The following is an 18,220-nucleotide window of genomic DNA, read 5'->3' as shown; positions in this document are numbered from 1 at the left end:
GAACTAAATCTCACCCATGTCTAATTGCAGTGTCCAAAGCTAAATCCTTTTTCCCTTCGGCACAGCCAGCTTACCTCCTGAAGTGTGTAAGCCAGGGGCTTCTTAGAGGGAACGGGGCAGACAGTGTAGTCAGGTTGAAGGAAACATGAAGTCTGGAGCCAGCGCATACGGGTTTAGGGGCTATCTGCTAGCTGGGTGATCTAGACCGTCTTAGCTTCAGTTTCTCCACCCATAAAACAAGGTGAAGGGGCAGCCACCTCCCTGGAAATCCAGATGAAACGTTTAGCCATCTGTAACAAAAGCTATGCAGGTGCGAGTCCTTACTGTAAAGAAGTAAGCTGGCAGAGATGTTTCAACCACGCCATGCTGAAACCATTCTTTACAGTTCACATCTTACTTGCATCCCAATCATTTTTACAAATCAACCAACCTTGTCTGTTCCCGGCATCAAGAAGATATGGTTAAGAACAGCTACAATCATGCCCACCTGGCAACTTGGGGAAAAGGCTCACTAGGGATCAGTAGAGGGAATGTCAGTAATACTGGAGGTCGGTTGACAGTTCGAGGGACATTTGGGTGGTGCTAACAGGTTTGGTTTGGTAAGCCTGTGGCTTTTCTCAAGCTCCCTCCCGCCATCTCACCTTTTTCTCTCTGAGTGTAGTAGGAAGTCACTGCCCTGGGTGTGCTCCTTTGGCTCAGTGTTTGGAAAGTTTTGCAGGGTTGCATGGGATACTACTTACCCAGTACTGACATTAGATTATTAATTTCCATGCAACTGCAGGCAATACAGGAGATTTGGCCCAGTTCCAACACTGTGGCCTTGGGCAAATGAACCTCTAGCAGTTTGCCTTTTCAAGTGTAGCGGACGTACAATTGCTGTCCCGTCTTCTTCACGCAGAGAGAGACAGGAAGATACAAATGAAAGAGAATTTTGAACATCCGCTTAAGGCATTCAACTTACCTATCATTAAATTATGCTATGTAATGTATCGATAATATTAACTTTCAATCTTATTTTCTTGTCAAACGAGAACAATTTTATAGGCTTCTCTTGCCATCTACAAAGCATAACAGTCTTGGTTTTAATACTTTTTTTTTGAAATCTTTAAATCTTAAAAAGAAAAGGCTAGGGCTCTCGTGCTTAATCTATGTAAGTACGCTTGAACCTACATTATAATGTATGAACTTGCATACTAAGTATGAAAATAATTCCGCAGAACCCTGAGTCTGATGGATAGAATGTTCATGAAGAGACCCAGCTTTGCATTGTCCTCTGTTCCTGGGAAGAACGAGGAAATGCAGTTCTTTTTAAAGAATTATTAAGGCCCTGGGTAAACATGTGGTCATTTTCAATTAAAATTGAGTCAAAGAGAGTTTGAATTAAAATATGTTACCAATATTCCTCTTTAATAACATTATTAAATCTCCAGAAAAAAATGTAACTAAAATTTAACCAAATCTGGTCACATTTAAAGGAAATGTGCATGCTACGAAACACATGGGTTTCCCTGGATGATAGTCACATGACAACTGAGTCACACCGGAAGCCATGAGGATCTGTGCAAGGCTCTGCCTTTCTCCATCACAAACCCGTGCCCAAGTGAGAAGCAGAGAGGAACTAAACCTGATAGGCGCCATTTCATGCTGAGGAGAAGAAGGCTTTAGAGCACTGGCTCTCCACCTCCTTGAGGCTGTGACCCTTTAATACAGTTCCTCATGTTGTGGTGACCTCCACCCATAAAATTATTCTATTGATAATTCACAGCTTTATTGTGCTGCTACTGTAGGAACTCATAATGCAAATATCTGACATGCGGGATATCTGATATGAGTCTCTCAAAGGTGTCATGACCCACAGGTTGAGAACCACGGCTTTAGAGCAAAGGATAGCTTTGGACTGTCAACAACTCGCTGGGGTCTCATAGCTTGAGTAGATTTTATACCTTCACCATTTGTACCAGGAACCCTCATCCACCACACACTGACAGCAACTAAAACTCCCCACCCCCAAACCGATAGATGCTTTGAAACCTGGGGTGTGAAAAGGCTCACGTCTGGGGACGTGAGGTGAGAAACTTGCAAGAACAACAAGAACCAAAACCCGTCTTCAGAATCTCCTTCATCAACCACGAAGCAGGCAGTTCTTCGGTGCTCCTCGACACCGAGGCCCTGTAATTATGAGCTTTTCTTCATCTGCTCTGGTTTTCCTTGTGGCCGGGATTTATATGTCTTCAGAGAGTAAGTATCTCATATCCCCGGCTCGTGTGCACACGATGTGAGTCTTCAGTGATTATGTTGTAAACAGTGTTGTCCCTGTCTCGGTTTATACAACTGCTAACCAGGAGAAGTAGAGTGTTGAGTACCACCGCTGTTTTATTGGTCTTGGAACGGAATATAAGGATAATGCTGTCTCCTATCAGAGGAACTAGATGCCATTGCTGGATCATGTAAAAATCTTCTGGCTAACTTTTGCAGGTTTCCATACTGAAATTATTGGAGGGAGAGAAGTACAGCCACATTCCAGGCCTTTTATGGCTTCCATCCAGTACCGCGGCAAGCATATTTGTGGAGGAGTCCTGATCCATCCGCAGTGGGTGCTAACAGCCGCCCACTGCTACTCTCGGTGAGTCCCCTGTGCTTTTCCATGTATGTGGTGGTCCATGTCCAGGATAAATGACACGCATAAGATAAAGTCTAGTCAAGGAACTGAGTACAGTAAGATTAACAATGGCGATAAAAGGACAATTAAATCAGTCTACTCTAATATGTAATTTTAAATGCATGTATCATTTGTCTCTGGAATATTTCATGTAATCTTTCAACAGCAGTTGACCACAAGCAACTGAAATTGCTGAAAGGAAGCCTGGGTGCAAGGGAAAGTTACTGTCTCTTTCTTGGTGCGGTTTTGAGACTTGGTGTTTTTATTTTTTAAGGTATTTCAGAATAACTGACACATTTAGTAAGCACAGATATGTTGCAGAGGACACTCTGCGTGTGTGCACTCACGATGGATTTGCAGATTCCTTACTTCCCCAGCCTTACCCTTCACCCTAGAATTCCTAGATTGGAAATCACAGCAGTAAGAGACAGCCGCTTCCTGAGGTTGGGGGAGCGCCACTTCAGAGGCTTTATAAAAAGCAGAGCAGATTATTGGGCTTGGGGGTATTTAAAGGGAAGCTTTTCAGACCATGGAGGACAACCTCCAAGTCCCTCTCAGCTTAAGATGCAGTATAAAATCTACCTTGCTGCAAAGGTAAGACAGTAGACCCCCCTGATGTGGCGACCCCTTGAGTATTCTGCTTTTGTTTCTTCTGTTTCCATTTGCTTTTTAAAGCTTGGATCCCGGATCTCACTTCTCTTTTCCTTACAACAGTGTAGCCCTTCACTTAAAAACTTATCTTAGGGACCGGAGAGATAGCTCATTGCTTAAGAGCACAGGTTGCTCTTATAGAAAATGAGGGTTTCATTCCCAGAATCCGAAAGGTGGCTCACAACCATCTGTTAACTCAGTCACAGGTATCCAATGCCCTCTTCTGATCAGTGCACACGTGCACGTGGTGCACAAGCATACATAAAGCAAAACACTCACACAAAATAACGTGGATAAAATCAGTAAGAAGTGAGCAGGCATGGCTTCATATGCCTTTAATCCTAGTTCTCAGAAAGCAGAGGCAGGCAATCTGTGTGAGTTCAATGCCAGCCTGGTCTGAAAACTGAACTCCAGACTAGCCAAGGATCGATAGGCACTGTCAAATATATATACATGGCTTCCAAAGATTGTTATATATAGACATCAATAGCATCTAAAGAAAACAACTGACTCTGATTCCCCCTGCTTTGGATAGTGTATGGTTGTCCCATTTTAATGGAACCATGTTGGAAGCTCAGACAACTGAAAATAAGGGAAAGACGCCCTTTCTGTTTCTACAAAGTTGTTGGATCCCACCATATCCTCACTCACCTTGCACCCCCTCCCCCGCCCACACAGACTTCTGTCTTTCTCTCTGCAGCACTAGAAAATTTCATTCAAGGCAAAGGTCTCTCCAGATGTGCGACCACTCACAGCTCCCCAGACAAGGAGCTAAACGTAGATATGTTCAACAAATGCAGCAGGCAGCATAAACAAAGGAGAGGGTTCAGGGTGGGGCTAAGTGTGAAATGTGGCACATGGTGTATGAAGTCCCAGCAGGAAGGCGATGATATTATTAAAAATCTGTCTAGAAGGGGTTGGGGACTTAGCTCAGTGGTAGAGCGCTTGCCTAGCAAGCACAAGGCCCTGGGTTCGGTCCCCAGCTCCGGAAAAAAAAAAAGAAAAAAGAAAAGAAAAAAGAAAAGAAAAAAAAGAAAAATCTGTCTAGAAGATTCAACTCAAGAAAAGCATATTCCCAAATTGAGGGAAGGAAATAGTTTAAAACATCATGATGATGATGATGATGATGATGATGATGATGGTGATGATGGTGATGATGGTGATGATGATGATAAAGGAAAGAGAAGAGAAAAAAGAAGGGAAGGAGGGAGGGAGGGAAGGAAAGAGAGAGAGGGGAAGGAGGGAGGGAGGGAGGAATAGAGGGAGGAAGAACTGAAATGTGGTCTTGGACCTTTTAAAAAAGGGTTTTGTTTTTGTTTTTGTTTTTTTTTTTTGAAAAAAAAACTTGCTAAATATTATTTTAAATGGCTGGCATATAAACAACTCCAAAATATGTGGATCGAATTTCCTCCAAGGGACATTTGGGTGTAAAAATGTAGGCAGATCACTGCTTGGAAAAATATTAAGCCTTATGAAATTCAAAATATTTATGAAACAGTTCAATGGTGGCTTCCCACAAATGTACTCAAAGGCTCCCAAGGGAACAGTTTACCCAGCCAGGCCTCCCTTTCAGCACAGTGACAGAGTGAGCCAAATTTGGGAGAAAGGCTCTCTCTCTCTCTCTCTCTCTCTCTCTCTCCACCACCCATGTGCTCTATTCCTCCCTCAGTGTCTTGCCAGTTATCCATGGTAGCACTCCGAAGACCAGGCAGGATGATTTCTGGTTCGAGGCTGGCCTGGAACACCTATGGAGACCCTGTCTACAAGAAAGAAAGGCAGAGGAAATACATTAAGAGAAAAGTGCTTTTGCATACTTTACGTTAACAGATCAAAAGCAAACCTCTTATCCTGGTGCTGTCCTACTACATCCCCTGCCCAAATCAGGGGCTCTTATCCTGCCTGGATGAACATCCCAGAGCCTCCACCTATTACATTCTTGGGTTCAATTTACCTGAATCTCTGCTTCCTCCTCTGTAAAATGAGGATCATCTTCACAGGACCTCACTAGGCTGCTGCTTTAGTGAAGGAAATGTATGAAAAGCAGTGGGCAAAGCCCAAGACCTTAGCAAACGTTATCACCTATTGTCATTGTGGCCTTTCGTGGCAATGAATGTGATGGTCCTCTTGTATGGATGATGGGACAAGACTGGGAGTATTTTGCTTTCTGACAGCCAGCCACGTTTCTCTGTCTGAGAGATCCGAAGACACCGGAACCCGGCCTTTGATGCCAGACCTCAGGAACGGCTTTAACCAGGAGCTCTGCTCAACATCAAGACAGACTGGCCAGAGAAGCAAGATGCTAGAGAAGTTTGATACAGGGAAAAGAGTGAGAGAGGCTGGCAGCATGGAAACAACACTATCCTACTATCCTTGGTGTACAAACCCAGGGTTTGGCTCCTGTGCCCTCTCTGTGTGGGATGGGTCGCTTTGAAGCAATTAGAGGTCTAATGAGACAAATGCAACCCAGTGACTTTCACCGGGGTTAGAGCATTGTTGGGCTCCATTGAGGCAGTATTGACAGTCATCTACAGCAGACAGTGAAGGATAAAACATGCTATAAGCAATAGTGTGCTTCTACTCAGCATGTAATTCTATTACAGGACAGTCAGGGTGGGACTCGGGGAACTCCATACGAATCCCTCCGCATGCTTAAGGCTACTCCTAGAAATACTGTGTGATGTACAGATCAATGAGCCTGGCACAGTTACTTCTCTTCTGTGCGAATTCATAGCTAGACTCAAATAAAGAGATGGAGTTCTGGGAGAGGAGTCATTAAGTAAAGGAGCTGACCGCCAAGCTGCCTGATGACCTAAGGTATGACTCCTGAAAGTTGTCCTCTGACCTCTGTGCACACACCATGGTACATGTGTGCGTGTGTGTGTGTGTGCGTGTGTGTGTGTGTGTGAGTGTGTGTGTTTAAAGAAAAAGGGGTTGTTGTTGTTGTTTTAAAGAGGTAGAATCAGTCAAGTGGTGGTGACCACTCCTTTAATTCCAGCACTCAGGAGTCAGAGGTAGGTGAATGTCTGTGAGTTCAAGGCCAGCCTGGTCTACAAAGTGAGTTCTAAGACTTACACAGAGAAGCCCTGTCTCGGGGGCTCGGGGGATAGGGAGGGGAAGAGCTCTGTCTCCAAACAAATAAACAACAAAATAAAACAAAAAAAGAGAATTCTGTAATTCAGGTAATTATATTTACTCCACAGGCAGAAAGCTTGACCATGGTAGGACAGTTGAAAATCAATGATCTGCTTGGGCTAGTTAGCCTGTAACAAAGGAGACAAAATTAATCAAAACATCTCAAAGTCAATAGCTAGTCGAGGAACTGCGTGACAGCCGAAGGAGGCCTAGAGGTCTTGGTCATCTCCCTTCGTCCAAATCTACCTTTCCCAGCAGGGTTTGGACTTCACATCTGTCTGTCTGTCTGTCTGTCCATGGGAGAGCTGTTCCAGACACGCACACTTTCCTGTTAGCCTGTCGATCCTGGGGGTTTTGTATCTTCCTAGCCCTCCAGAGCTTTGGGTTAGTGGGCATGTTGGATTTGAATTTGAATCAATCCTAGGAAATCCAATCTGCATCCCCTGAGAAATTCCATCCGCATTCTGATTTTGCAATAGGCAAACTTTTCAACAAATAGAGCTGGAATTTTCAAAATAAGCCCTTCTGGTAGAAACCAAGAAGTGGTAATTCCAGGCAGTCACAGGTCTGCCATGTGCACAACCTCCCACAGCAGGCCTGGGCACGGTCTCTGAACTCGAAACAAAATCCCTTCCTTTGCTTTACATTCCCGTGTCCCCTTTTAATTTTAAGAACACAGATCTGTGTGTGTGAGTGCATGTGTGTCTGCTGTGCCCTGCCTCGATTTTTTTTTCCAGTAGCAAAACATAAGAGTTTCCTTTTAAGGAAAGGCTATGTAACCAGTTGAGTTACAGAAAAATTTGTAGTAATCCTGCCTTAGTCTTTTATGATGGGAACGGCATTGGCATATTTCTTTCTTTTTTTTTCTTGTTCCTGTGTGTGTGTGTGTGTGTGTGTGTGTGTGTGTGTGTGTGTGTGTGTTGAGTACAGGACCTTGAGCATGGTGCATGGCAGAGGAGCCTTCTAACCACTAGGCTATATCTTGGTCATTTTTAGCACCTTTGTACCCAGAAATTATTTGAAGTGGCTTTTGGAAATACACTACAACAGGAAATAATCTGCAACCCACAAATGGTCCCAACACATTGCCAAAACTCCCCAGAGCAAAACCATTCCTATTCCCACCTCTGGCTATGAATGTACTCCAGTGTCCTTGGTTGCTATGTAACAGGCCCCATGCTACCTAAAAGGAATCGCCTCAGACAGATGAGCCGGTGTAATCGTGTCCGCGCCTTAGTCATCTAAACATCTAACACTGTTGGAAAGTACTAGTAATGGAGCCCACGGACAGGATACCAGTGATCCATGATGGGATACTGGGGCCTACATCATGGAGTCTATCCTTGGTCCTTCATGCATTTGGCTCTCTGTCATCTCCTGCTCTGACTGGAAGGTTTGGCCACCACTGTGTTGCCTCCATTGTCTTTGCCCTTTCATGTTTTCCAGAGGCCACTCTCCCACGGTTGTTTTAGGAGCACATTCTCTTTCAAAGAATGAGCCCATGAAACAGACATTTGAGATTAAGGAATTCATCCCATTCTCAGGATTTAAGTCTGGAACGAATGACATCATGCTGATAAAGGTAGGTAGATTTGCCTCCCTCTATCCCTTCAACATTCTCACATGGGGTCGCTCAGTTAATTGACCACATGAAGGCATTTCGGCAGCACCCTCCCATGTTTGTGGTGACTGAAATAGTCTATGAAGGCTCACGTTATCCCATATCCTCTCCTGAAAGAAAAAAATCATGAATGCATCAAAGGTGTGTTTGTACAATAGAAGCCAACACTACCACTCACCGTACAGAAGAGCAACATGTCAGCAGACCCAGGGATTCACAGGAAATGCTTTCCCACAAATGCTTTTTACATTAGCAACTGAAAACTACAACGGTTGTTTATGTAACAGAGCCAACCAAGTAACTTCGGGGAATCAGAAATAAGTTAAAACTCAGTCTAGACCACGCTTTGTCCAGTCCAAATGTAGTCTAGACCATACTCTGGGGCCCTCTCCAGCAGGAAGCAGCCCAGCCCACAAAGTCACGACCTATACATGTCATTCCGCAGAAAACCATCCAATGCAGGGCAAAGGCCAGTTTGCTCCAGACGGGGTGGAACTCATACTCCGTGTAAGCTCCCCCACCCAAACACCAGTGTTCTCCATGGAGAATGGAAAGCACATTCAGAAAAAAACAGTCAAAACTACAGCGTCAGACTCATTGGGTGTGTGGGAGGGACCACACACCCAATGCACAGTCAAATGAGATCTAATTGCAGAAAATGGCTGGGGAAGAATAATTGACTCATTTTTCTGTCGGTCAGCTTCGCACGGCTGCAGAACTGAACAAGCATGTCCAACTGCTTCACCTGAGATCCAAAAACTATATTAGAGATGGAACTAAATGCCAGGTTACTGGCTGGGGATCCACCAAGCCAGATGTGTTAACCACCTCTGATACACTGCAGGAAGTCACTGTTACCATCATAAGTAGAAAACGCTGCAACAGCCAGAGCTACTACAACCATAAACCTGTTATAACCAAGGACATGATCTGTGCAGGGGATGCCAGAGGCCAAAAGGATTCCTGCAAGGTAAGCATCCTTAGCTGGTCCTCATATCTGAAAGCCAACTCTTTGACCAAAAGGCCACAGCACTCCTCTGTGGGTGCTTCACTTGTGACAGGATTCGGTTGTGTGATCTGTTAAAGTGGGTCCTCTCTAACCACCCCAGGCACCAAGTGGTCACATGCACAACGCCATCTTCAAATGTGCAAGAGTGACAAAATCAAACAAAAGGGGGGAGAACTAAGGTGAAGTACATCTTCTTCCATCCTGACATTTAATGTTCTCTGCTTTTCTTTTCTGCCGGCTCAATGATAATTTGATTCCAAGCCCACTAGTGTCAAACTGAAATTCACAACTTTGAGATTTTCTTTAGTTCCGGTGGATAATTTAAAACTTTATGCCTACCTGCTTTTTAACTAGCAAAGCTCCGAACTCACCGATTGCCAAAGGGGCTGTGTACATGGACACAGGGCAGAGAGAACAGAGCATAAAATGAACAGAGAGACAAATTCGTAGTTACAGACAGAGTGGCAAACACAAAGAGAGGCATTCATAGACAGACAGACAGACACAGCCATGAGAGCCTTTTCTGAATAAGAGGCTATTGCTAGGCACTCTGAGTCACAAAGAAATCAAAGGCTGGGGCTGGAGAGATGGCTCAGCAGTTAAGGACACTGACTGCTCTTCCAGAGGTCCTGAGTTCAAATCCCAGCAACCGCACGGTGGCTCACAACCATCTGTAATGGGATCTGATGCCCTCTGCTGGTGTGTCTGAAGACAGTGACAGTGTACTCATATGTAAAGTAAATAAATATTAAAAAAAGAGAAATCAAAGACTGTTAAAAACACTTGAAAACAACGGTGGCTTTAGGGAACTTTACCTTCAGATTGTGGTTAAGTATCTGCCCGTTTTCCTTTTCCAGGGTGACTCTGGTGGTCCTTTGATCTGCAAAGGTGTCTTCCATGCCCTAGTCTCTGGGGGCTATAAATGTGGCATCTCCAACAAACCTGGAGTCTACACCCTGTTGACTAAGAAATATCAGACCTGGATCAAAAGCAAGCTTGCCCCGTCGAGTGCACATTGAGATGACAAGTGGTTTTCTTGGATCTGCCAGTCACTTGCTTCTTTTTCCAGGACAAGCTTGCAGACTGGCTTTCTCTTCGGGGGTAGCTGGTTATAGGGAGAGCATGGCACAGCTGGGGTATATTTCTGTTCCTTAGAAATTCATTTTGTTAGGGAGCCATATTCTTTTCTCACTTGTATTAATGATTTCTTTTTATCACTCTGGTTTCATTCCAAATAAAACGTGGAAGTCTGTGTTTGTCTTTATGGATATCAAGAAATATCTCCCCTCCCTCCATCCATACTCCTCAAAGGGCAATAAGGTATCCACACAAGGCAGTAATGGTACCTCATCCAGGTATCCACACTCTGACAAGTCACTCCAAACTATTAGGATGTTTTAAGTTATAGTAAGAATTTTTAAGGTGTTTTTAATGTGTAAAGTGCTTTTAAAAATACTTAGTTATCCAATAAAGTATTATCAACTATAGGTACTCAGATGTAGGGGTTATGGGGTTCCTTGTCTGCTCCGACACAGGGCACAAGCCAATCAGGAGGCAGGACGAGGGAAGTTGACTGCACTTACCCCGGGCCATCACCTTGCCGGTGTCAGGCCTAGGGAAGCTGCAGGGGACACCGCTTCAGGGGTAGGGAAGCACATTTTGAGGCACAGGGCAGCCTGAGCTGGCTCAGGGATCCCCAGGCCTGCAAGGAGGTTGCGCCGTCTGGTTCTCAGGCTCTTGGACACCCAGGTGCTGCTGAGAGCCACGGAAATGCTGACAGAGGGAATCTTTGGCTTGCAGGTGGTGGGCTGCAGGCTTGGTGATGGTAGTGGCTGGGGGAGCACAGAGACCTTCTGTGGGAGATTAGACAGCAGCTCTGTAGGCAAAGGCCTTCTCCACAGCTCCCCACTGCAGATCCCGATAAAAAGAGGCAGTCATGGTTTTGAGGCATTTATTGTGGATGAGTAAAACCATATTCTCCTTCTCAGGGTAGGCCTGAGATTAAGTACCTTTTGCAGGGAGGAGTGTCTGGGAAGGAAAAGTTATTGGCTAAGCCTCCAGGCCTTGAGGTATCTCATTATAATGGAGATCTGTCTTGAGCCTAAATGACCTGTGGTCACATCCTCTGCCTGTTGCGAGGCTTGAGGCTTTGTCCTTATGTGACTGATGGCCACAAATCTATGGAGGGCTGCGGCTAGGGCCTGGTTCCCCCAGAGTCAGGCAAGAAGCCTAGCATCCCTTCAGGGTCACCGGGGTTTCTAGCCTTGGCTCAACCAGGAACCAGGCTGCCTTTCACGGTCCTACACTCATATACAATAGATCTTCAGGATTTATTCATCTTGGAAATTGAAATTTTATACTCTGATGAATGTGTGTGATTTTTGGATGTTAATAAAAAAGAATGAAATAAGATAGTAAAAATATTTTAAGACGATACTCCACCATATTTCCCATACTCTACCAACTGTATCAGTGTCATAAACCATGAAATTATTTGTAATATAGATTGTATTGACCTTTTGCCCCCAAATTCTGTTTGAATAGACTTAAATTGGGTCTGGAAATTAGAAGTAAAGGTAAATCAGTTAGCCAGGCATGGTGACACATGCCTATAATCCCAGCACAGGGCAGGTTTCAGCAAAAGTAGCTAGAAATTGAGGCCAGCTTGGACTTCAAACAATGATCATGTCTATAAAATAGAAAATAAATCGGTTGGTTCTGATAAATTAAACAATCTAGAAGAAACTGGTAATATGTAACCTTCATAACATCTTACAATAAAGCAACAGTAAGTGTTGAATATTAAAAAAAAATAAAAAAACAACAACAACAAAAAAAAAAACATGGTCGAACTCCTGTGCCCCTGTGTGGGATACGAGTCTCGACCCCAGTGCACTGGTTCCTATCGATAAACCTCATGTGATTACAGCAAGGATGGTCTTGTGTGAGTTCTTGGGGGGTCTCGTCATCCCAAGACTTGAGTGAGGGTCTCCCGGCTCCGGGATCTTTCATCTGGGGGCTCGTCCGGGATCGGCGACCACCCTCGTCTCCAAAGACCCACTTGGAGGTGAGATAGCATCTGTGTCTTTGTCTGTGTCCTTGTGTTTTGTGCCGGCTAAACTCTGGGTCTGTTATTTGCTACTCTGGGTCTGTATTTGCTCTCGAGTTCTAGAGTTGTGGTTTTGCAGTCGCTCCCGTCTCGGGCTGAGAGGGAGGCTCGTGTCTCAGGAGAGATGCGAGTGTGAGCGGTAGACCTGCCAGGGGCTCACTGATTGCGCTGCCCTGGGAGACGTCCCAGGAGGTCTGGGGGAACCCCAGGGGACACCTGGGAGATTCCCATCTGGGTGCTGGTGAGGATTCGGTGATTCTCCTGGATTGGAGAAGAGATCCGCCCTCCCGGCTGTCTGTATTTCTTTTCCAGAGTGGTCTTTGTCTGTGTGTCTTAAGTCTTTGTTTTGTGTTACTTGTGACTTTGGTGACTGCTAGAACAAACAATTTGTACTGTGGCAGACTTTTTGCTCCATTGAGTGGCTGGTGTTTGATATTGGCTGGCCTCCAGAAAGCACCTTTGCTTAACCATTATTTTTGATCTGCTCTCCTTCATTTGTCTTTGGTGTCCCCTTGGGAAGGAGGAGTGAAGTGGAATCCGCTCCCCTTCATCTGTCTGTGGTTGAGAAGGAAGAGTGATATGGAATCCACTCTCCTTCATCTGTCGTTGGTGAGCTCACAGAAGCTCCCTTCTAAATCAGTTCAGTTTTGTGGTGATCTCATGGCGGCCGCTTGTTTTTTGTTTTTGTGCGCACTTCTGTTTTTTTGTCTGTTAATCTTTTGATTGTCTTTCTGTGTGACTGAATGCTATTTGTCCTCTTCAGCGGACCTCTATTTTCTGGACTCTTGTTTTCTCGCCATCCCACTTGAGATGCTTGTTAGTAGCTGTTACAGGAAATACAGAATCCTAGAGGCCAGGAAAAAATGTTCCAGACACGGATGGAAGGCCCTCACTTCTGCCTTTTGACTTCAGTATGCCTGAAGGTAGGGAGCGCCAGGTCTACTGTCAGACTCCAATGGTGGGTCTCTGAGGGGCTGAAAAAACGCCCCACCAATTTGGCTAAAGTAAGGAAAAGATATGAAGAAAAAGTTGCAGAAACTTGAAGGGTTAAGCTAAGTAGCTGAGAGAGTTAGTGTAAGTTGCAGAGAAAATAAGGTTATAACCACATTATGTGTAGTTCAGGGTCTATGCCCAAAAGTGGACAGCACCTAGTAGCTGTAAGATGCAGACAGAGAGACTGAGAAAAAAGAAGGAAAGAAAGAAGACAAAAAGAGTAAAAAGCTAGGGAAGAAATGAGACAGAAAGAAGAGGAAGCTAGAGAGCTAAAGAGAGATAAAAGACAGGAGAAAAACTTATACTGGCCACAGTAGTTAGAGAGACTAGGAAGACAGTACCTGGCAACAGAAGAGAATTCCCGGCTAAAGATCAGTGTGCCTATTGTAAGAAAAAGGACACTGGGTCAGGGACTATCCCAGGAAGAACAAGAGGGGCCCCTCCAGCAGCCCCGAAGGCAAGCCTCTCAGTCCTAGAGTGCTGGCTATGCACAAGATAGAAGGGAAGCCCAATCAGTGTTTTGTGGATACAGGGACCCAACACTCCATGCTCCTATGCCCCAGTGGGCCAGTGTCCATCAAAAGACCTTGGCTACAGGGGGCTACCGGCAACAAGCAATACTTATGGAGTACCCGAAGAGCAGTGGACCTTGGCGTGGGCCAGGTAACCCACTAGTTCATGGTCATCCCTGACTGCCCCTATCCCTTGCTCATGAGAAATTTGCTCTCCAAAACGGCTTGCGTGGGCTGAAATGGCTGGGTGAGGCCATGTGTATGCATATCTGCAGACTGTGTATGTGGAGCTTAAGACCTGTCTTAGTGCACCAGTACCTGATGCTGGGAGATGTGTGGCTTAGTGCTGTTCTGCCTGAAACACATCGCTCCTGCCAGCCAGGCACTAACACTTACCACCCAATCCAGGACTTAAAACTGTGGTAGAATGGCTGATGTTTTGCCTTTGAATAAAATGTCCCAGAGGATGGGACCACTAGTCAGCTGACATGGACTAGATTCTCCACCGGTTGGAGGCAATCTGGTCACCTTGCTGCCCAATCCTGACCTGGAGCCACACACAGCAGTGTCAAGCACTGGCAGAAGCCCATGGGTGGAGGGAAGACCTCTGCGACTGACCAATCGACCCCTGCTGAAAGCCAAGGCTACCTTGTCCATAGACGGGAACAGTTCTCTTCATGAAGGTCAGAGATAAGTGGGTGCTGCCATGGTGGACAACACAATGTCATCTGGGATGGCTGAACCTCAACCCCCACAGCACATCAGCGCCACACATGCCTTTGCCATCTCTTCTTGGATGCCCTGATGAAGCCAGCAACTGTGAGTATTATTCATTGCCCAGGACATCAGGAGGGAAGAGATTCAGTGGCATGGGGCAGTAACAAAGCAGATCAAGTGGCTCGAGAAATGGCCATGCAGGAGCCTATCCTGGTTACAGGCCTGCAAGAGACAGCCACTGGGAACTGGGAGCGGACTAAGGGATGGCCTCACTTAGAATGTACAACAGAAGAAAAGGCCCAAATTGCTTAAATGAAAAAAAGACAATGGCATACTTGAGGGAAAACTATATTCCTCAGAGAACAAACAAAAGACTCACTTTGCCAAATACAGAAATGGACTCATTTAGCAGATAAGAAGTTTGTCCAAGTAGTTAAGGTGTACGTAATAGACTTCAAGATTTTAGCCAAGAGAGGCAGTAAAAAAAATATAAGGTATGTCAGTAAGTGAATGCTTAGCAAGCAAACAGGGCAAAGAGACCTAGAGAGTTTAGTGAAAAGTCGAAGTGAACTTCACTGAGATAAAACCAGGAAAATATGATCACAAGTATCTCCTAGTGCTTGTAGATACCTTTTCAGGAATAGACAGAAGCTTTCCTCACCAAGCAAGAGACGGCCTCGGTAGTCATCAAGAAGATACTGGAAGAAATCTTCTCCCTGGTCTGGAGTGCCCAATGTAATCTGATCAGGCAACGGCCCTACTTTCATTGCCAAGGTAAGCCAGGGTGTGGCCAAGTATTTAGAGGTCGATTAGAAATTATGTTGTATTTACAGACCTCAAAGTTCAGGACAGGTAGAGTAAATAAATAAAACTCTAAAAGAGACCCTGACCAAATTGCCATGGAGACTGGCACAGACTGGGTGGCACTCCTTCCCTCTTGCTCTCTTCAGAGCAAGAAATACCCCTTCAAGATTCAGCCTTACCCCCTTTGAGATCTTATATGGAACCTCAGCTCCTCTGACTGTATTAGATGATGTTACTGAACCAACATGTCATAGTAATAATGATTTGTATGCCAGGCTAAAAGACCTACAGGTGATACAGAAAGAAATCTGTGTCACAGCTGGCAGCAGCCTATGCCCTGGGGACCCCCGAGACATTTCATCAGTTCCAGGTTGGAGACTCGACTACATACAACGACATCGAGCCCAGACACTCAAGCCTCTCTGGAAAGGATCATACCTGGTGCTGCTGACCACCCTGACAGCCGTCAAGTCTCAGCCCTCACCAGCTGTGTACTAGAAGTTGGGGCTGAGAGCTAGGACCTAGAGGGACACTCAGATCTTCAAAAAAGCTCCCTAGACTTGCACATCAGGTAAGTGGATACATCAGAGACATGACTGGGAGGTTGCTATAATGCTCACTTGAGGAGTGTGCTTTAGAAACAAGAATTTCCTGTTTGCCCTGGGTTCCATCAGCATAGGTGTAGGGATAGGCTTGATTTCTATTGCAAGTGATGTAACATCCCCTTACTATGAAGGCATTACGTGCGTTAGTACTTCTAACACTTCTTGGGACTGTGCCTCAGGGATCACAACCTGTATAAGTTTAGAAGTTCTAAAAGACAGTCATGACCTTGGTGTGTAGGTTTAGATAGTGTCCAGATTGGAATCCTGATGCTAAAGACTTAGTAAGACACAAAAAAAAAAAAGAGTTGAGAATTACTTAGGTCTATCTTAAGGCTGAGTCCAGGTGCTGCAAGGGCAGCTACAAGGACATCTGCTGTTGCCCTGCAACACAAGGCTTATAGAGAATTCAGAACTGCCATTGACTTAGATATAGAAAGAGTAAAAAAGACTTTTTAGCTGACCTCCAAGAATCCCTAACCTCCCTCTCAGAGGTAGTCCTTCAGAATAAGAGAAAATTAGACCTGATATTCCTTAAAGAAGGAGGTCTGTGTGCTACACTAAAGAAAAGAATGTTGCTTCTATGTAGACCATTCAGGAGTAATTAAAGACTCCATGAGTAAACTTAGAGAAAGGTTAGACAAAAGACAGAGAGTGAGAAACACATCAGGGATGGTTCGAGAGCTGGTTTAGTAGCTCTCCTTGGATGACTACTCTGATATCTTCCCTTATGGGACCCTTCTTAGTTTTGCTTCTGCTTCTGATTATAGGTCCATGTGTGTTAAATAAACTAGTTACCTTCATTAGAGAAAGAGTGAGTACTATTCAGATTTTGATGTTATGCCAACAGTATCATGCTTTAGGAGGACAAGAAAGCCAATATTATAAAGATACTAAAATTTAGTTCTATGATCAGAACTAGCCAGTAGAAGAAGTGGGGAATGAAAGAATAAAAAAATACAGCCAAGGGGTTGGGGATTTAGCTCAGTGGCAGAGCGCTTGCCTAGCAAGCACAAGGCCCTGGGTTTGGTCCCCAGCTCTGGAAAAAAAAAAAAGAAAGAAAAAAGAAAAAAAATACAGCCAAAAAGTCAGAAGTTTAGGAATGCTGTTTCACCCCTAAGAAGCCCTAAATACCTCAAATTCCAGACCCTGCCCTCTACCTGTAAGTAAGTAAAGGGTCACATTTCTTGAGCCTGCTCCCCCAGGATCCAGATAAAAGGGTTTAAGATAAGGCCCTTAGATAGGTGATCCCAACCTAGTAAAGATAAGAGGAAGCTTCTCCCAGGAACTAGCTGACCATAAAGTTAGATTAAAATCTTAGAGAACAACCTTGAGAAGCAGGAAGCTTCTCCTAGGAACTAGCGGACCATAAAGTTAAGCAGTCTTGAGAGACAGGAAGCTTCTTGTGATTTTCCAATGACACCACCCCTGACCCCTTGGGTTGTGGTTTCTCCCTTTAAATACCCTTTCTCCCAGCCTCTTGGGGTCGAACTCCTGTGCCCCTGCGTGGGATACGAGTCTCGACCCCAGTGCACTGATTCCTACTGATAAACCTCATGTGACTACAGCAAATAAATAAATAGATAAATAAATAAATAAATAAATAAATAAATAAATAAATAAATAAAAACATATAAATTCTGCATTGTAAACTAGTGGCTTACACCCAAGGTTCAATTCACGGGACAACCTTGACTGTGTTGGGTAGTTTGTTTCTGGCTTTTGCCATTGTTCTTAGAAGTCACTAGCCAGCCCCACCATGTACTATGGAGAATTACCAGGGCTGGGAGATGGCTCCGCTTGGTAGGAGAAGTTGCTGAGCTCCCAAGGGCCTGAGATACACATATAAATACATATGGTACACATATAAACAGTTGGCCATAACCTTGTGGGCCTGTAATTCCAGCACTGGTGGGACAGAGACAAGATCATTGGGGATTACTGGCCAAAGGCCTAGTCAAGAACAAGTGAAAAACAGTGAGTTCTAGATTGAATGAGAGATCTGTCTCAGGAGGGAAAGTTGAGTGGTAGGAAAGGGTAGTGAAGTCTTCCCAACCTCTGTGTTTCTGTGCATGTGCCCATATTTGCATATGCACACCTCTCTCTCTCTGTCTCTCTCTCTCATGAATATGTGTGTGCATGCACACAGACACATATAGACACACACACACACACACACACACACACACACACACACACACAGTCGTAGGGGGCCTTGATTGGGAATCTGTGGGTGAACAATGAAGGTCCTGTTCCCAACTGGTTCTTGATCTAGCAATAAAGATGTAAGTGGCCAATGAGCTGAGCAGAATAGGTGGAACTTCCACTTTTCCCTCAGGCAGGCTAGCCTACCAGACTCATGACTACACACACACACACACACACACACACACACACACACACACACAAAT

The 18,220-nt window shown here is 44.9% G+C and overlaps 1 protein-coding gene across 1 annotated transcript; it reads left to right on the top strand.

Annotated features, from left to right (window-relative positions):
- The first annotated feature begins 2,153 nt into the window (after positions 1-2,153).
- Positions 2,154-10,172, top strand: Gzmk (granzyme K). The gene is given in 5 exon segments (NM_017119.2): positions 2,154-2,238; positions 2,476-2,623; positions 7,889-8,024; positions 8,764-9,033; positions 9,930-10,172. Coding segments are annotated over 5 exon segments (777 nt in total). The 5' UTR covers positions 2,154-2,177; the 3' UTR covers positions 10,092-10,172.
- Positions 10,173-18,220: the final 8,048 nt, after the last annotated feature.

Source organism: Rattus norvegicus, chromosome 2, assembly GCF_036323735.1.
Source record: "Rattus norvegicus strain BN/NHsdMcwi chromosome 2, GRCr8, whole genome shotgun sequence".
In the NCBI taxonomy this organism is placed as follows: Eukaryota; Metazoa; Chordata; class Mammalia; order Rodentia; family Muridae; genus Rattus; species Rattus norvegicus.
The sequence above is the reverse complement of the archived record's forward strand: the minus strand, read 5'-3'. Positions and strand labels throughout refer to the sequence as shown.